The sequence below is a fragment of the Pristis pectinata genome, chromosome 17, assembly GCF_009764475.1.
Source record: "Pristis pectinata isolate sPriPec2 chromosome 17, sPriPec2.1.pri, whole genome shotgun sequence".
Classification (NCBI taxonomy): domain Eukaryota; kingdom Metazoa; phylum Chordata; class Chondrichthyes; order Rhinopristiformes; family Pristidae; genus Pristis; species Pristis pectinata.
The window spans coordinates 21,134,703-21,156,108 of NC_067421.1; the positions used below are offsets into that span (position 1 = coordinate 21,134,703).

The window sequence follows — 21,406 nt, forward strand, 5'->3', positions numbered from 1 at the left end:
TGCAGATAATTCTGGGCATCAATTTTAGGAAGGGCACGGCCATTTTAGAGAGGATGTACAAGAGATTTCAGTGGGTCAAGCAGCATCTGTGGAGACAAGGAGGTGGTCGACCATCCCTTTTCCTCCACAGATCCTGATCAACCTGCTGAGTCCTTCCTGCAGTTTGTTTTCTGCTCCCGATTCCAGCATCTGCAGTTTCTTGTGTCTCCACAAGAGATTTACTGCCTTGATCCATTGATACTGAGGTATAGTTATATGAATAGACTAGACAGTTGAGATTGTCCTTCTCAGAGCACAGAAGGGAGATTTGATGGAAATATTTAAAATCATGCATTGATCAGGAAGAGTAAAAGCAAATGTTGCTGATGGCAGATGTGTCAGTAACCAGCGGACACATATTTAGGGTGATTGGTTAAAAAAGTAACAGAGTTGACATGAGGAAAATCATTTTAATTCATCAGGACTTGGAATGGATTGCTGAAAACAGATTAAGTAGCAGCTTCCCAAAGAAACCTGGAGATAACTGTAGAACTGTGGAGGAGTATTGAGTGGAATCAGCTAAATTGCCCTTCAAAAGACCAACAGGTTGGATAGTGTCCTTCAGTGTCAAATGATTCTGTCTTTCCTACATCTTGTAATGCATTTCCAAAATGGTTGTTGTCACTTATCTCCATGTTATAAAACGTACATAGCAAGTTACTGCATAAATGGTTATTTAGCCTTTCATTCCAAAGCTAATTCTCTCAATGAAACTACCTACTTAGTCCTATTTTCCTATTTTTACACAAGACTCTAAAAAAATTTTCTTTTTCAAATATTTATCCATTCCCAATTTAAATATAGGATGTTTTAGAGCGGCAACTTAAAGCTTTTTTAACCCTGGATGCAGAATTTCTGTGTTTCTAAATTGCTATATGCACACAACAGATTGCTTTGCTCAATAAGCCTCAGCACATGGAGTTTCTGTTTTGAGAGCCACTTAGAGTTTTGAGAGTGACTTAGTTCCATTAATTTTCCACTAATATTGAGGTTTTTGTTTTCTTCAAAAATTTCCATTGCAGATTATTTGCTGATTGCAGGAAAAAATCATTACTAAATTTTGAGAACAAAATATGCACAAATCTGTTCAAGTGCTGATGGCAGTCCATCAAACTTTAATTGTACAGTCATTGTGAGTGGCAACATCATTTTTGTTTGTGCTACCTCGTGTTCATGTGAAAGAAACCTGTGCTTCAAACAGAGCTGCAAGTATTGAAAATCCTAAAGTCACCAGAACTTGGCAATATTAGACAGGAACTTATAATGTGATTACTTCTTCCAAAAAAAATTCTCTTTAAAATGGATTCCTCGGTTTATTTTTGACACATTCCTTTGATTACTTTGGAGCAGATTTTATCAATGCAGCTGAACTAGACTTTTCACAATAATTAAACATTTTTAATCGGTTTCCATTCCTTCATGAGAATAACCCGATTAATTATAACTCAAAGTCAATTTAAAGATGTATTTAGAAACATGCAAAAATTGTGCAAGTGCAGTCATTTTCTTCTTAAGTGACAAAGAATTATCTTCAAAGCTCACAAAATGTGCCTATTAGTATCCTTACAGCCGAAAGAGCCAACTTAACATTAAGACCTTCCTTGAAGGTCTGCAAACAGGAACATTAAGCTGAAATTTGCAAGGTGGTTAATTTGATCGAGGACTTGCTAAATTTTGTGGGTGGAGCAAGCTTCCAGCGCAATTTCATTTTAACTAATGTACAGGCTTAGATGATTTTGGGAGTAACACACCGAAAAAACGTAACCCATAGAAAACTCTATGTCCAGATGATAAAATCTCTTGATCTTTTATGATCCAGCCCATGTATTTATTATTTAGTATAATTATGGAAGACACCAACTCCATGCACAAAGCACATTTAATTCACAACTATATTAATTGAGGAATTAGTATTAAATCACAAAATGTGAGATTCAGAGATGGTCAGAGGAAAATGGCCCAGAATATTCTTGGTCAGCAATGAAGCAATGAAGCCTGCTGCTGACAGTGAAAGAATCCAGCAATCTGTGCAGTGAGGATTTCCCTTGAACACTAAAGGGGTTCCTGACACCCAGCAACTGTAGCATTATAAAAGAATTTTCACACACTTTACACTAGAAAGTAAAAGCACAATTTTTCATGTTAAACATTATACAGTGTCATTCATAGAGTCACAGAGTAACACAGCATGGAAACCCTTTGGCCCAAATCATCCATGCCAACCATGGTGCCCAGTGACCTAGTCCAATTTGCTGACGTTTGGCCCATATCCCTCTGAACCCCTCCTATCCATGTACTTGTCCAAATGTCTTTTACACAGATCAGAACATACACATATAATTTAATTAGGAGCTAAAACATAAAAACTAAACCTTTAAAATATTAAAAATATTCTACTTAAACATTTACATTTTGAAATATTTATTAGAAGAAATTATAAAGCACAAAATTAAATTTTTAGGTTTAGTTTGCTGAGCAGTAAATTATGTTTTAGTGTGTCATTAAAAATGCACTTAGACCTGGTATAACAAACAATAAGATTTTCAGGATATTTTATCACGGTGCTAATTGATAAGTAGTTTAAATTGACATCACTTCGGGTGACTTCCCTTGACTGAGCTGGACAAGGCAGCAAACAGCAGAGCCTGCGGAGCAGTACTGAATCACTGTCAGCAATTCTGAGACTCACGTATTGAACAGTGCATGTGTGGAAATCTCCAAGTTGCTGACAGTTTAATGGTGCAATGGAGGCAAATATGCATAGTTTCCACATCATTACTGCTGCAGAAATCTAGGCCATTGGTATGAGAATTTTTAAAGTGAGTTAGTAAAGTGAAGTACTGGAGGGGTTTAGGGAGGGAGCTCCAGACAGTAGGGCCAAAGTAGCTGAAGGCTGAGCACAGTGATGGAGTGAGTATAAAACAAAGACCAGTCAAATGAACAAAAGGTGCTGAATTGAAGGTAAAACTGGAGGAATCAAGGTCAGAGATGGATTTGCAGATGACGACTTTAAATGCAATGGAAAGCCATCACTTAAAAAGATTTGGTGTGGAATAAGATAAGAGAAGCTATGTACTGGACAAGCTTAAATCAATGGCAGCTTTACAATCAACCATGTGTATGAACCTTGTACTCTACCTCATTCAGTTCATTTTGCATTTCAAGCAGTAATCTGTTATCATTGATTATTAAGGGAAAAATAATAGTATTTACGAAGATTCTGGTGTTCTAGACTGGACCATTTAATCTGATTCTTCCACCAAGATCAAGAGTGAATCACATAAGATATGGTATTTTCCAACCAAGGAAAAGTTTATGTTTGTCAGAACAAAGGAGCAGAACCTCTTCAAGGCTGGCATTCCTGGAAGAGAAGTGGCAATGAATTTCATAGTAAATGAAAAACAAAAAAAAATTGCTGGTGATGGAAATCTGAAATACTCACATTTGGTCTTTTCGTTCAGTAATGGTCAATCTGTGGCAAGAAATTGCTGGAAATACTCAGCAGGTCAGGCAGCATCTGTAGCAATTGCGGCTTTCTGATTTTTCAAAGCTTCTGGATTGTTTAGTGCTCAATGGACCAAACTTTTTCATAGCTAGTAAGTGACACTTCTATGCTACAGTATTCTTTCGCTTCAGTTTCATTCTGCTCCTTACCTTTTCCAGTAACCCTTCTTTGACATTGATATTAATTAGTTACATATTCCTCTCTTCCATGATGTTCGTGGATAGAAATTAAATATTGCTCTTGATATTTTCCATTAACTACTACTTTCATTTTTTTCTCCTTGTCACCCAGGTACATTTGCTTCCATCTACCTTAACACTTCAAAGCTATTATTTAGTTCATAGTTGAACTAATTCGTTGCTAAGTGTGATCCATTGCCCTGTTACAACTTTACCCTATGATCTCCTTTCCCAATCTACCTGTATTTGGGAGCTTCCTTAAATCAATGAAATTAGATTTTCCCCTCTTGAGCATTTTCATCTTTTGATATTTTCTGATCTCTCTATAAGTACTTCAAACTGAATAATGTTTTGGCACTTTTAGATCAATGATCTTGTGTATCCCACTTGCCCACTTGTTAGAACCATTCATCAGAACCCAGCTTCTCAGTCTTAGGTTTTCTATTTTAAATTTACAGCATCTACAGTGTTTTGATTGCCAAAGGGTCCTGTTTATACATAATCCAGTAATGATTGTGGAACACAGCTTGATTTTGTTCTTTCTCAAGCATTATTTTTCAGAAGACTGAATAGGAACTGCTACCTTTAATATTCAAATTCAGCTCACATTTATGGCATGAAAATCACAGGATCCAACATGAATTGAGTTCATCTATTTGAAACTCAGCTCAAAAATCAGATTGACGATCATCAAAATTTATATTCTCTAAAGAGGACAACCAATTTATTCTATTTTGCATCCCAAGAGCAGTTTTTTTCCCCTCATAGTGGTCAGGTTTGGAAAATGTTTAACCCTGTGTCTGATTTTGCCATCCATGAAAACAGGTTATTTGTTTCCTATGCAAAATGACTGAAATATAATAAATGTTCCATTTTGCAGCAGAGATACCCCCTAATTTGTTGAGCACAAAAACTGATAATTCATTTGCATTTTAGAGAAGTATACCAACTGGACTAAAATACTGTCTGCAAGAGAAGATAGCTTTCTTTGGTATTTTTCTTCTCCCAATAAATCAAGGACTGCACGGTTGTGGTGGATGGGAAATTCAGATGGAAACATGAATGTCTTTTGTGCTGTTCACATGTTTCTGTTCCACATTAATTTCATAATGCACCTGGAATCCAAGTTCAAATACATTCAGGATCCTTCCCGATGGGGATCAGAGGTTTTAATATCACACCCCAGCTGTAAGCAGAGAAAGGATCAATGATATCACTAGAAGCTCTGACGTATCCCAGCACTAGACTGCCAAGGATTTAGATGTAAAATCGCTCAAGCTCCCCCGTACACTTTCAGGACTCTACCATTTTGAAGGTGGCCCACACATAAAGGGCCATTTAGTTCTTACCCCATCCATGCAGTTTTCTTCAGAAAGGAAAAAGAAGCAATGTGTGCCCGGAGCAAAGGCAGAATTCAGATTTCCCTAACAGGACAGCCCACTTAGGATGACTTAGATTATTATTTTTGATTTATTGTTCTCTCCTAATACATCCAGAAATGTTAAAATTGCTTCCTCCTATACCGAAGAAATTTCAGCTATTACTGAATAGATTTACCAAGAATTCATTGAAATAACAAATGAGGCAAGCAGATTTAATTACATGTGAGATAAGTCCTTAGACTTGAATTTGAGCCTTCTGTACATTGTCAGCATGTGCTCTATTGCTGCATTTCTAAAGGACCACTAATAATTGCACCCAGTTGCTTGCACTGTCACATCTGTAAATTACACATTAGTCATACATTGTGGTTCTATACCTGTATGAACTGGCTAAATGATTACTTTTTGCAATTTAAATCTACAATAAAATGGACAATCTTCTTTCATAATGGTCAATCTGTGGCAAAAAGAAAGCCACTGCACAGATTCCAATACACTTAATGAAAATTTAAAAATCAATTCAACAGGAGATAAGCATATCAAATCTGGGCTCCCCTTCAAAGTCGTTCACAAAGATAGTTGTTACTTGAAAGTTTCACTCAAATATAGAAGATTTGGTAGTTTTAAATGTGAATTTGTATATGTTGGGAAAGATATGTATGATACAGTATCATGCAGTTTGAGGCTAATTATTAGTATACAAGCGTTTGCAGTAAAGGAAGTTAATATTGGAATGGTAAAATGGGAATTGATGTATGACCCATATTTACATAATGTTTACAGTCCAGGCACTACAAAGTATTTCATGTACAGCGAATTATATTTTAAAGTGTGGTCCCTGTTGCCAAGTGGGTAAATACTGCAAAATATTTGTACAAGACAAGGTCCAATAAACAGCAAATGAGATGACTATTTAAAAGTTTGTTGACTCAAAAAAAAGTTGTTTGCCCGGACACAGTTGTTTATTTAACATTTAGCTTAACTGCAAGGAGTGAGTTTAATTTAGCATGTAATTGGTCAGTGAATACTTGTATTAAAGCATCTCATTCAGTACTGAACTGAAGTAACAGTCTGAATTAAACTAAATGATTGGACTTCAACCAACCACCATTTTATACTCAGAGACAAGTCTGGTATCATCTGAGCTGAGCTGACACTATTGATTTTGAGAAAGATTATGCAAAATCAAATTTACAGAAACCGTAATCTGATAGAAACATAGAAATTTACAGCATACACAGAGGCCATTCAGTCTGCATTAGTCCTATGAAAGAGTAGTTATATTTCACCCCACAATTCTGCAACAGTAATGGAAAACAAATAAAACTGCAGAGGCTGGATCCTGAAACAAAAACGGAAATGCTGGAAGAACAGAACCAGTCAACCAGCATTTGTGGAAAGAGAAACTGGTTCACATTTCAGGTCAAAGATCCTTCTTCAGAACTGAGGAAGGGTCTTCCAATGCTCCAGCACTCTTTTAACGTTATTTATAGAATCAACCTCCAACAGTTTTTCAGTTAGTGTGATACAGATCTTGAAAAGCCTGAATGAAAAAAATAATCTCCTTATCTCCCTGTGGATCTTAAGCCCTTTTACAGAGAGAATATTGTTTTTGTATCTACTTTATCAAAGCTCTTCAACTCAAAAATGTTTGTCAGGCATCTCGTAGCCTGGTCTGTTCTAAAGAGAACTGTCCTGACCTTTCTGGTCTCACTCTTAACTGAAGTCCCTCATCCCTGGTAACATCCTGGCAAACCTCCTCCATACCTTTTCCAAGGCCTTTGATCTGACTTGGTGTTCAGAATTATCTCAGTATTACAGCTGAGGTTTAGCCAGTCATTTATAATATTCTGTCATTGTCTCTGTGTTTTTAATAACTTATCAACGTACTGTGCCATATCAGTCTGTCTGTTCAATTACAGTTTTCAAAACCTTGCTGGATTGTTTTTCATATCAGTCATTACAAAGTGCATTACTTCACGTCTCCACATTAAACATTATTTGCCACACTTCTGCCCATCCTGTCAATGATGTGCTAAGCTCATCACTACTACTACTTTTATATCATCTTCTAACTTTTTAATGCCGCCTCCTGCACTCAAATTGAGGTTTTTATAAAAATTGTGAAGTCTTGGACCCAAAACTGACCATCAGAGAACATCACTGCAAACAACTTCAGTCTGAAAACAAATTCATCCATCAGCACTCTTCACTTCCTGTCACTTTTTCATCTATACTATTGTTTTCCCTTTATTCTATGAATATTCATCCTTGTAATAAAACTTCTGTGTCGAATATCCTTTCAACCATCTATTGTACGTCTATTGTACCCCTTGATAAATCATCCATTACCTCTTTAACACGTTCATTCAAGTTATTCAGCCACAACTTGCTTTTAACCAGTCCATACAGGTTCGCTTTGATTAACCCATACCTTGCCAAATGATTGACCCTGATCACCATTTCCAACAACTTCTCTCTCATTGGCAATTGGCTGACTGGCCTGCATTTTCCTTCTTTACTCATCTCCCTTCCTTGAATAATGACAGGACACCGGCAACTCTCTCGACCTCAGCATCTTTTCCTGATTTCAAGATTTTGACCTCTGCCTTTTTATTTCTCCCTCAACCAGAGGGAGAAATAAAAAGGCAGAGGTCTTTCATCAACCAGAGATGCATTCCATGTAGATCATGTGATTTACCAATTTTCAGCAGAGCTAATATTTTAATACATCTACTTTTACAATTAGTACCTTCCACATAACTTCCCTTTCTTTTAGTGCAATCTTCAGATAATCTGCTTCGTTTATTAAGATGGGTGCAAAGTATTTACTTAACACTTCTGCCACGTCCTCTCCCTCCATAAGGAGATCCCACTTCTGGTTCTTAGCTGGCCAGACTTTTCTCATAGCTAACAACTGACATTTTCATGTTATAACTGATTATGACTTCAATTTAATTCTCCTCTTAATCTTTTCTAAGTAATCCCTCTCTGCTAGTGATATTAATTTGTTTCATTTCCACCTTTCCCATAATATTCCTGGATAGAAACTAATTTTTTCTCTATCCCTTCAAAGGTATTTACTAATTTTCCTTAAGTGTTGTCCATTGCCCTGTTACCACTTTACCCTGTGATCTCCTTTCCTAATCTACCTGTCATAAGATCCTTCATTGAAATTAGATATTCCTCTCTTGAGCAATTATACCTTTGATATTTTTTGGTCTCTATATAAGTACTTTAAACTGTATAATGGTTTGGTCACATTCAGATAAATTATTTCCTTGTGTATCACACTACCATTTGCCCTATAGTGATTCCCAGAATCAACATTCTTGTTAGATTGGGGACAAATTCTCCCACACACAAATAAAAAAAATCTTTTTGTGTCCCTTTCTGATCTTCGAGAGGCATTTTCTAAGCTATATTAGGATAATAAGACTTTCCTAATATTGCTAATCTTTTGTTTGCACATCTTTGAAATTTGTTATCAAATAATCTGATCTATCTCCTTCTTCCTGCAATTCCATTAGAAATCTTCCAACAATGTAGCAGATTTCCCTCTGTTCTTGGGCTCAAGCCAAATGATTCAGCCCTAAATCCTCTCTATCTGGAACTGTGACGTCAGCCTTAACCCATACTGCCAGACCCTCTCCTCTTTCTCCTGTTCTGTCATTCCTGAAGGTTCCCTGGAGTTTTAAAAATCCATTAAAAAAAGAGCCATACACTGTGGATGGTGGTAATCTGAAATCCAAATGGAAAATACAGGAAATGCTTAGCAAGTCAGGCGGTATCTGTGGACTTAGAAAGAAAGCTAATTTTTCAAGTTGATTATAAGAGATAGATAACATATCTTTATTAGTCAGATGTATATCAAAACACACAAGTGAAATGCATCTTTTGCGTAGAGTGTTGCCATGCTTCTGGGGCCAACATAACATGCCTACAACTTCCTAACTTGTACGTCTTTGGAACGTGGGAGGAAACTGGAGCACCCAGAGGAAACCCATGCAGACACGGGGAGAACATACAAGCTCCTTATAGACAGCGGCTGGAATTGAACCTGGGTCGCTGGCGCTGTAATAGCATTACGCTAGCCGCTACATTACCATTTCATTAAAATTGGGAAAAGGCGTTCTTGTTTGAAGATGCAGGGAAAGAGAGAGGGAAGACTGATCTTGTAAAGACGGAAGAGATTAAAGGACAAGGACTGATAGTGCAGGATGAGATTGGATGGTAATGGAACAGGCAATTTGGGAAGGATCAGAAGGGTGAAGGTGAAGGTGAGAGAAGGGGGGGAAATCAGCAAAGATGATAGTTAATTAGTATTTTGAATCCATTCCCAACCTTGTTTGAGGCATGTCTCCGCTGCAACCACATTGTAATCCCTTGCAGCAATTTGTGCCTGCAGCTCACTAACCCTATTAGTTACACCACAGACTTTGATGTTCATAAAATTTAATATGCCCTCTGTCACTTTTGCTTTTTGCCTTCATTTGGGATGCTTCAACTTTGCAATATTTCTAATTTTTTTGCTGCTATATATCTTTCTACCCTGATCTTCTGTGTTCTAGTTATCCTTGTCCTTTCCCTGCAAAATTAAACTCTTCCCCAGATTCCAGTTAAGATTAGTTACTACATGCAATTTACCAAAATGTATTTTACAGAAATGTGAGGGAGGCAAAGTCCCTTGCTAAACCATGTAAAACTGAAGGTTGTATGTGCTACTAATATTATAGCAACAAAATACGACATTTACTAGCAAGGTTTCAGTTTGTCAGTAAAATACCATTTATTCCTTTCATTGCTGCATATTCAGTCAAGATAGAAACATTTTCACTGATTATTTCATACAGAAATTAAATTTATAATTGACTATCTATCCTGTGTTAATTCAATTATCTTTCATTCCTTCTCCTATTTCAAAAGGTTTTATAATTGCTGTTAATGAAGCAATATTGAAACAACACCATTTTGTTGTCCTGCATTCCAGTGTCTGGCCTGAGAAGATATACTTCGTGTTAACATATTGGTCTAGAAATTTGATCACATTGTGTCCATTTTAAGGAAATGACATAGAAGCCAACAAGATCATTTTTGCGTGTGCCTGCCTATCTTGCAGCAGAAGTGCAGCACCTGCCATAGTTGAATGGGCTGTTCCATGGGCAGCCAGGAAATGTCCCACCACTGCTGATGGTCAAGGTCACTGATGCTCTTAACTTTTAACTTGCAAGGTCATTGCAGGCTGCAGCAGGTGACATCAGTCTGCAGTCTTTTGCTTGGTAAGGTGCCAATCTTAATACAGGAGCTAACTTGTATCTACCTCTCCTTTTATGAGGTGCTGTCTACCTTTAAAGAGCTGTCAGAGAAACTAGATTTTTCCACTGTCCTGCACTTCTAGCCATAACCAACCCCTGAGGGGTGATGGGAAGGGAGTGCAGGGTGTTACGGACTCAGTGAAAGTCCCTTTAAGATAGAGAGTGTGTGTGTTTGTGTGTGTGGGGCGTGCTTACGTCAATAGAAGATAAAGGACGTAATGACGTGGTTGAAGAAGGCAGAAGAAGAAGGAGAGAGAGAGAGAGAAGGGAGAGAGACACCAGCCTGCTTGTTTTCTCTACCGATGGATGAGAAACAATAACTGTGTTTGCTACTGAAATCCATGTATGGAAGTTGGAAGTAATCCGGTGGAGTTCACTTTGTTGCTGACCTGTAGAAGGAAACAGGTATATTTGTGTGGACGACCACGATTCGGATGCTTTTCGGGGTGAGGAAGTCACTACTGAGTAAACACTGGAGTGTTGTTTGGGTTCCATCGTGGAACATTTGGATTTCGTATTTACTCTCTCTATGTTTTTCTACATCTACGTCTTATCTTCTGACAACGGTGGTTGTTGAAGAAGCCCTTGCTCATGTTTCACCTTATGGCTTGCGGAACTGAACTTTAAGAACCATTCCGGAACTGGGAGTTTTGGACTTTGCCACACACACACACGACGAGTTTAGTTTTGGGGTTAACGTTCGAGGTTTAACATTTTTGAATTCTAACATACTAACATTTTTACTTTTATTTTACGTATTATCATAAGTAGTGATTAATAAAATAGTTTTTAACACTAAATCATGCTCAGTGTGTTTCTTTTGTTGCTGGTTCGTGACAAGGGGGAGAATGGTTTAGACTATCCCCAAACGAACAAAACACTTGGCAGCCCATCTGACAGAATTTCACCAGGGGGCAAGCAGAACACAACCAGAATACCTTCTTCCGTTGTGGCCATTACATCATTTATTGATCATGATGGACACAACTGACAACTAACCATGAGGGTCAAACCCACGTCACTGTCCATCACTGAACAGTGTGGTTGCTCATCCATTTCAGATTCAACACTTTTCCGTGAGTCTGGAAGTCACATAGAAACCGGACTTCTTCTCCCTCTCCTGACCCCAAGGGGTCCTGGCAATTTGTGGTCATCATTCATAGTGGTTAGATCATTGATTGAATTTAAATTCCACAACTGCCATGATGTGATTTGAACTGAGGGATCTGGATTGTTGGTCAAGGCCTCTGGGTTACTAGTCCAGTAACTTAACCACTGCACCATCACTGCTTTATAACTGGGAGACTGATGTGCTGCTCATTTTCATTACATACAGTGCCAATGGTTATTAGTAATGTTAATATTGAAACATGATTCATGTCGTTAAATTATTATTCCGACTGATTTAGAAGGTTCAAAGCTAACAGAATCTATTATATTTTTAGGTGATGGACAAGTGGACTTTGAAGAATTTGTGACTCTGCTAGGCCCCAAACTGTCATCTGCTGCAATCCCAGAAAAATTTCACGGGACCGAGTTTGACAATGTTTTTTGGAAGGTAAGGCATTCAGTGGGGAGGGTTGGGGGTGGGGTTGGGGGGGGCGGGGTGCATGGAATGCAGGGGAACCACAAGTAACAGAATAAACACAATCAATATTCTGCAACAAAGAAACACTCCTCGGGTTACTTTCGACAGAAATTTCTTCCCAATGAAGGGTCTCGACCGAAACATCCACTGTTTATTTCCCTCCATAGATGCTGCCTGACCTGCTGAGTTCCTCCAGGATTTTGTGTGTGTTGCTCCAGATTCCAGTATCTGCATAATCTCTTGTGCCTCAGGTTAATTTGTTCTTATAGCTGTAAAAGTGCACTGAAATAGAATATTTTTTCATACATTGGACCTGAAATGTTATTCTGGGATACTAGTATCAGCTCCAATGTATTTATCCAAAATTTATTCTTCCACTACTTCAGTATGGGGATTTTCTCCTAAGAAAACAACTTCATGTTTTGAAGTGTTCACACATTTTGCTTTTGTCTTCAACCTGCAGTGTCATCAGCTCTAATCAAAATAGTGCCAACAAGTGGTTTTATTATCTATGATGCCTCAAATTCTAGTTAATGAGGTGCAGAGGATTTGGGTTTCTCTTAAATTGTCTCAAAAGCTGCAAAATAACAACTTTATTTCCCTGAGCATGTGTAAATATTTTTTTCAATGGGATGTCATGCATCATGTATAATTCTGTAGTTAATCCAACAATTTGCATGGGATCTTACAGCAAACTTGTGTAAGTTTTGCTCCAAAGTGGTCCAGACAGTGTCATTTTTTTCTTAAGAAGCTAAGTGTTTGCTCGACCAGGTGATCCTGTTTCCCCAGAGGCAACATTGAATTCTGCAATTTCACACCCTCCACTTCTCTGCCCTTGAACCCCCAATTCTTTCAGGAAGTGTACATATAAGAACTTTTGAGAAAATGTAGCTGTTATCTGAACATTTAGAGTGTAAGAACCCTCTCAGTTGATGAAAATAGATGCTATTTCCCACAGATATATGAACAGCAACATTAGTTCGATCAATGCCATCTTACACTGAAAGAATATCCCTTATCCGCTGAAATTTGCACTGCATGTCACGGTTGAAATCAATGTGTGACAACATGTAGCAAAGAAGACATCTGTTACTTCAGTAACTTAGCAGTGAATTATACACTAGCTTCTCTGAGTGATGATTCCTATTAGAACTCAGAAACCTCAGCAGAGTAAAAGCATGCTAAGACAGATCAGAAATCAATACTTGTCAAGATGCAGTCACCTTACATGTGTTCCTCACTAGACTTTGCTAAACATTGGGTCAAACTGCAGAATCTCTTATCATTCTCAAAGTCCCGATATAGGTTCCAGTTCGCTTCCTTCTCCATAATATTCAGGCATAGAGAAGTTTGCAATTTTCCCAACCAAAGTTCCCTGAGAAATTTTTCCTCTGGGTAATATGTCTTTAAATGGAAAACATGCAATGCTTGTGTTATGGGAATTAAATCAATCATGAGTATCTTTACATACTCCACATTAATTGCTGCTTAACAAGCATTAGGCTGGCAGAAGAAAAACATTAACCCTGGGACCATGCATTAATATATTTAGAAATATATGCTCCCAAGAGTAATCTTGGATGTATAGGAACAAAGTAGTTTCCCTTCCATTAAAGTGAATTACACAGTATTAATACAACTTAACCAACTGTTAGCCTTTTCCCCATACACAGACAAATTGAAACCCAAGTATCAAAGCCAATCCTGAAACTTTCCCAGTTCAGAGTTATCGAATCCTCAGATCTGACCCACTTTAGACACCGAAGCTCACATCGCTCCCTTTAAATAGTGTTTGCTCTCTGTGCAGTGGTACAAAACAATGCCCTTGAGTTTATCCTGTAACATTGCTTACCACACCATTTATTTCAAGTTTCAGACAAGCAGCAAAGACCAGGGGACCCTTCTACAAAAAAGTAAAAACTGGTATAAAAGTATTTACTTGATTTCTATCTCTATTTTTACGTTGGTGGAGTGCAGGGAGAAAATTCTGCATCCATTTTCAAGCAGTGCACAATTTCAATCTCTGATTATTTTCAGTGAACTACCTGGTTGGATATTTATACCTGATGTAATTTCTCCCAGTCTTGCAAAAGAAGGCTGGAGGTACCCTAAAGTTTCAAATCAATGGCAGCGGAATGGAACTGAGCAAGGTAAAGTCCAGAGCAGCACAAGAGCCATATTGCACACAGTGAAATCACTTAAACATTAATGAGGTAAAGGCCAGATAATCTGCTTTAATGTTGTTGGAACAATAAATAAAGCCTCAAACAACAGGAGGAAGTCACTCACCTTTGGTTGAAACAGTGCCATGGGATTTTCAAAGTCCAGCTAAGAGAGAAGAGATCACTAGAGCGTCAGCTCAGATTTTATATTCAGATGTCCACAGTAGCAGCCTTCTAAGAGTGTTCCCACTGAGCCGGAGCTCACTTTTAATAGCACCATGGGCTCCATGCTTGGTTAAACCTGTAAGCCTTAAAGTACACTTTCTAAAGATGCTTTAGCTCTTGATTTTAAACTCTTCAGCAAAGAGCCACTTACAAATCTACTGCACAAATCTAAAGATTATTCTATGCCTAAGGTTAACTCACTTAAATGCACTATGTTATGTTGTCCAAATGATATTCCTCACAGGCCAACTGCCTTCCAAAAATGGAATTAGTCTCTTCTCGCTAAATTCATTAAGTGATTCAACAACTAAATTGTGAAATTACATTTACATATGGACATAATAGGAGCAAGAGGCCATATAGTCACTTGAGCCACCTCCAGCATTCAATAAGGCCTCAAATGATCTGCTCCAACTTCTTTATTAACATTTAATGATACCACAAATAGCAGAATTTTAAAACTAAAGATTTGGTAGGCACTTTGTTTTTATTCATTTGATATGGATGAGGGTGTTGCCGGCAAGGCCAGAATTTATTGCCCATCCCTAATTGTACCTGAGAAGATGGTGGTGAGGCATCTTCTTGAACTGCTACATTTCTTCAGGTGAAGGTACTCCTGCAATGGCGGGAGGGAGTTCCTGGATTTTGATCCAATAACGGTAAAGGAACAGTAAGATGTTTCCAGGTTAGGAACTCCAACAATCACAGCCACTTCCCTTTGTGCAAAGTACGACTCCAACCATTGGACCGTTTTCCCATGATGACTATTGACTACAATTTTACTGGGGTTCCTTGAGGCCACACTCATCAAATGTTGCCTTGATGTCAAGAACAGTCAGTCTCAGTTCACCTCTGGAATTCAGCTATTTGGTCCATGTTTGGACTAAGGCTGTGATGAGCTTTAGATCTGAAAGGTCTTGGTGAAACCCAGCTGGGCATCAGTCATCAGGTTATTGGAAAGCAAGCTCCACTTGACAGCAATGTCAATGAGATTTTTCATCATTTTGCCAATGATTGATAATAAATTGATTGGGTGCTAAGTAGACAGATTGGATTTGTTCTACTTTATGTGAACAGGACATAAATGGACAATTTCCCACATTGTCAGGTTGATGTTGCATTGTGGTGTTCTGGAGCACTGGCCACCAGTAATACAGCTAGGTTATTGTCTGGTCCCATAGTCTTGTCCATGGGACCAGACAATATAGGGTGAATCAAATTGGCTGAAGACTGGCTTCTGTGATGGTGGGGTTCTCAGGAGGAAGCCAAAATGAATCATCCACTCAGCACTTCTGGATGAACACAGTTGTGAACGCTTCAGCCTTAACTATGCCCCTGCAATCACTGAGGGTGGAAATGTGCTTGGAGGTTTCTCACCCTGTTAGTTGTTTACTTACCTACTGCCATTCACAACGGAATCAGAATCAGATTTATTATCACTGACTTGTATGATGTGAAATTTGTTGTTTTGCGGCAGCAGTACAGTGCAAAGACATAAAATTACCATAAATTACAAAAATAAATAAATAGTGCAAACAAAAAGGAATAACGAGGTAGTGTTCATGAGCCATTCAGAAATCTGATGGGGAAGGGGAAGAAGCTGTTCCTGAATTGTTGAGTGCAAGTCCTTAGGCTCCTATACCTCCTCCCTGATGGTAGTAACGAAAAGAGGGCATGTCCCGGATGGTGAGGGTTCTTAGTGATGGATACCACCTTCTTGAGGCACCAATTTGTTGGTACTGGATCTAGAACTTTGGTCTGCAGCCACAGAGCTGCATGTACCTACAATCCATTGGTTGTGGCTACATTTAGCTCTGTTGATTGCACGCTATCTTTGCTGTTAAGTTAGCACCTGATGTTTAGTGTGCACATAGCATGGCCTTCAGTGCACCTTGTCAAACCAGTGTTGATTTCCTAGCTTGATCATAATAGTAGAGGTGAGGGATCTGCCAAAACAAGAATTTACATGTAATGGCATTCTTGAACCAAGGTTCACTTAAAATTAATTCAAGGACCTTGGCAGAATAATTTGGGCAAGAAACTCACAGCTCTAGAGACAATGCATTCACTGTGAGTATTCCAATTTGGGTCATTTTTGCCAACAGAAGTCCCATCTGGAGCAAAGATGAAGTAGAATGTTGGCTGATTGTAAGCCTCTCTCACCCCATGAATAAACCACTATATAAAGTTATTCAGGAGGGCAGTGATTAGGCAATTCTTACACCAATGTAGATTGTTGACAGAGGTCACTTGGGCTCAGAAAAAAAGTAGAAAGCAATTCCCGGTTAGCCTCAGAGTACCAGTTACTTTCTATCTTTGAGTAGATCACTATGATGCCTTCAATCAATGTTTGAAAGGATTAAGTACAAGGAAAAGAAATGAAATAGAGGTGCAGGTATATCTCTTTGTGATATTTGTGGCTCATCAGACAAATAGAATTCTCCTGAAGGTTAATGTGTTATTTAATTTCAATGGGAAATGGTAACTTCAGTCAATTGAACTAAAGCAACTATTTTGTTTTCTTTGTAAGGACAAAGCACATGTCTACAGGATAACAACATTTTCTGAGAATCCACATGTTGTGGATTGCCTAATGCTGGCTTTGTACAGATCACAGATACATTAGGAAAGATCACAATGAAACGAAACCTCAAACAAAAACAGAAAATGCTGGAAAAATTCAGCAGGTCAGGCAGTATCTGTGGAAAGAGAAATGGTCAACGTTTCTGGTCTGCAACCCTTCACCAGAACTGGGAAAGAGAGAGATGCAAGTAGTTTACAGTAAGAGAGGAGGTGGGGGAGCAGCGTGTAGAACAAAGGGATTGCCTGTGACAGGATGAATTGAAATAGTCTAATGGAGGTAGATACCCGTAGGTTAAGTTTCTTGGTCTATGTAAAGAGTTGTTAATGGTAAGGTGTTGGGACTTGCCTGGGAGGCTAGATTGAATGCGCAGGATAAAAAAACAGAGCCAACATTAAGTTTTTTTTTAAAAAGCTGAAAATGGAAAATGTTGGAAAATCTAAGCAGGTTAGGCAACTTTTGTAGAAAGAGAAACAGTTAACTTTTAAGATTAGGGACCCTTCAGACCCGAGAAAGAGAGAAACAAGTTCATCTAGGTAGCAGTACAATATGGGTTAAACCAAGGATGGAGTGATAGAGTGAAGACAGGTGGCAGATGGAATAGGGTTAAGCTACTATGGCTGTGTAATGTGTTGATGATGTCCCAGAACCACATGCCCAGCAGGCCTGACTATGCACAGAGCGCACAAGGAAAAAGGATGGCAGGCAGAAATGGTTCTTATAGACGGGAAGTAAAAACATATTATCTAAAGTTAGAGAATTAGATATGAAGACGAGAAGGCTACAACGTGCCTGGATGAGAGATGAGGTGCTGTTCCTTGAAATTGTGTCGGGTCTCGTTTTAACAGTGACCAACAGAAACCAAATTTCACTCAATATCGGGAGTTAATAGGAATCTAAGCAACACATCCTCACTGTGTCAAATTAATGTCAAATTTGACAACCTCTGTCCAGGTTCTTTGAGGATATAATGAGCAAGGTGGTTAAGGGAAACAAGTAGTGTATCTGGATTGCCAAAAGACATTCATTTAGAAGTCACATAAAAGCACAATGTAAGATCTCCTGGTATTGGGGATAAATTATAACCATGGACAGAGGATTGGCCAACAGAAAACAGATTCAGAATAAATGAGTTTTGTTCAGATTAACAGGCTGTAACTAGCAGACTGCCACGGCAATCAGTGTTGGGGCTTCGTATTGACAACATATCAATAACTTTGATATAGCCTGGCATTACATAGCTAGGTTTGTTGATGGTACCAAGTCAGATGGGAAAGTAAGTTGTGAAGAGAACACAGAGTCTGCAAAGTGATATAGATTAAATGAATGGGCAAGAGTTTGGCAGATGAAGTATAATTTGGGGAAATATGAGGTTTGCACTTTGGTAGGAAGAATAGAAAGACAGATTATTAGGTAAACAGAGAAAGATTACAGAATGATGCAAGAGAGATCTATTTGCCCTCATGCAATGAAAGGCAGAAAGTTGGCATGCAACAAGTAATTAAGAAGGCAAATTAATTGTTGCCCTTTGTCACAAGAGGTTAGAGTGTAAAAATATTGCCATAACATGGCAGGATGTTGGTGAGGCTCCCCCACACAGTTTTGGTCTCCTTATTTCAAGCAATATACATCTACATTGGAGACAACTCAGAGGAGGTTTGCTAGATTGACTCCAAGGATGAAGACAATGTCTTAGGAGGAAAGAGTAAGGAGATTGAGTTCATCTTCATTGAGATTTTCGGAATGAAAGATGATCTTATGGAAACATTAGAATCTCAAGGGCTTGAAAGAGTAGATGGTAAGGTTGCAGAAAAATTTAGAATTAGGAGGCATAGTTTCAGAACAAGAGTCATCCATTTAAGTGGGAGATAAGGAAGAATTTCTTCTATGAGGTTTGTAAATTTTTGCAACTCTCATGCTGAAGAGTTGTGGAAGCTGAATCACTGAATATATTCAAGGGCGAGACAGATTGGGGAGTCGAGGGTGAAGAGAAACAGGCATGAAAGTGGATCTGGGTTCAAGATCAATAAAGCTATGAAAAGAGCAGGTTCAACAGGATGTTGCATACACCGGCTCATTGTTTATGTTAAAAGAAAACCAAGTTAATGTTTCGGGTCAATGACATTTCATTAGAACTGGAAAAAGTCAGAAATAGAACATTTTTTAAGTTGCAGAGAGAAAAAAGGGGATTGGCACAAAGGGACTGAATGGACAAATGGTGATGGTGCTGGATGAGAGAAAGTGGTGAAGGTTTCCTAAATGAAGCCAATTTGACTGTAGGAAATGTAAATACAAGAGGATAAGAGAGGACAGAGAGAGAAAATATAATTAAATGCTGGAACTGTGGGATACAAAACACTGCAGTTCTCGGAAATCTGAAATAAAAGAGAACACAGGAAATACCCAACAGTTCACACAGCATCTATGCAGAGAGAAGGAAAAAAGAGTTAATGTTACAGGTTGATAAACTTTTATGAGAACTTGCCAGTTCTGACACAAACTGGAAAGGCTGTTTTTCCGAAATTGTTGAATTCAATGTTGAGGGCTATAATGTCAGAAAATGAGATGCTGTTCCTCGAGCTTACATTGGGTTTCATTAGAATAGTGTAAGAGGCCAAAAACAGAAGTTAGAGTGGGAGGGAAATGAAGATTTAAAGAAGCAGCCAAGAGGAATCCCAAGGTCACTCTTGTGGACAGTCTGTGTTTGATTTTTCCATTGTAGAGGAGACCATTTTGTGAGAAGTGAATGCAATACACAAAAGTACAAGTAAAACACTGCTTCACCTTGAAAGAGTATTTGGGTCCCTGGATGGTGGGAAGGGAAGAGATAAAACAGCAGGTGCAGTTGCATGGGTAGATTCCATAAGAAGGGAAGTGGGTAATATTGAAACTGGAAGTGTGAATCAAGGAGTCACAAAGAGAATGGTCCCTTTGGAACAGAGAAAGGGAAAGACTGTGGACCAAGTGTCTGGTGGTGGTATTTCATTGAGGGGAACAGAAATTACAGAGGATTCTAAGTTGACTTGGGGCAAATTGGGTGGAAAATGAAGAGGAAGTTTTAAGAGCAGAGGTGCAGGAAATGGAACAGATCGCATTGGGAGTTCTATCAAGGAGGAGAAGCCAGGGGGGAAAAAAAAGTTGATGTCTCAGCACTGATGTGGAAAGTGCCATCATCAGGACCGATGCAATGGAGCTGGAGAAACTGGCAGAATGGAATGGAATCCTTGCAGGAAACAGGGTGGGAGGAATTATAGTGAAGATCGTCATCACTAATATCACCCGAGATGGATAGAAATGGAGAAATCAAGAAAGGGAAGGGACAGGGTTGGAGTGTGTGAATGTGAGAGCAGGATAGAAATTGCCATAAAAGGTAATGGAACTGTTAGAGTAGGAAGATGCACCAATACAGTCATCAATTACCAGAAAATAAGGCAAGGGAGGGGCCTTGATCAGAACTAAAACAAGGACTGTTCCGAATATGCCACAATGAAAAGGCACGGCTTGGGACTCGTGCAGGTTCACATAGCAACACCTGTAACCTGGCTGAAGTAGGAGGAGTTAAATTAGGAGATATTCAATATGGCAACAACTTCAGCCCGGCGAAGGAAAGTGGTGGTGGAGGAGAACTGGTTGGGCCTTTGTTAAGGAAGAAGCCAGGGACCCTCATGGAATCCTGGTATAAGATGGAGGGATTGTATGTCTTTAATGAAAATGAACCAGTTAGGACCAGGAACCAGAAACTGCAAAGTGTCAGAGGATGTCAGAGATGCCTCGGATTAATTGGGAAGAAAGACAGTCAAGGGGAGAAAGAATAGAGTCGATGAGGAAAGAACAGAATGAAACAATGGATCTGACAAGTGAATCTGGCTTGTGGATCTTGGGGAGGAAGTCATCACCCCGTAACTTTCGTTCAGTTTTTCTCTCTCCACAGATGCTGCCTGACCTATTGAGTATTGGCAGCATTCTCTTTTACTTCCAAATACGGAGTGTCTTGTATTCCCACAGACCCACCTTTGTTCCTCTCTCCCTCATTCCACTGTCCTCTTCTTCTCCATCTATTTACATTTCCACAGACAGATTAACAACAATTAACAAACCTTCCACTCCTCCTTTATAACTTAAAATATGCTTAATTTCTATTTTTCCTGCTTCTGGTGGAAGGCCATTGACCTGAAATGTTTGCTCTCTATCTGTTTCTACAAATGCTGCCTGATCGTCTGGGTATTTTTAAGTTTTTCTATTTATTTCAGATGTCTAGCAGATGCTGATGTTTTGCTTCTTGATTCCTATTTCTTATGTACTTGTGTTTTTATGTTCTTACTTACCAAAGAAAGTATTTAAACTATTTGTGGAGCATACCAGATGTCCTTCTTCTCATTGGGACACACATTTGCTGGGGGATTTAAACCCACCTCATCTGTTGAGGAATT

The 21,406-nt window shown here is 38.7% G+C and overlaps 1 protein-coding gene across 1 annotated transcript in view; it reads left to right on the forward strand.

Annotated features, from left to right (window-relative positions):
* Positions 1–21,406, forward strand: part of LOC127579474 (calcium-binding protein 7) — a 56,239-nt gene that overhangs the window by 23,804 nt on the left and 11,029 nt on the right. The window contains exon 3 of the mRNA XM_052032309.1: positions 11,866–11,978. Coding sequence (XP_051888269.1) covers positions 11,866–11,978 — 113 coding nt within the window. The remainder of the gene's footprint in view (positions 1–11,865; positions 11,979–21,406) is intronic.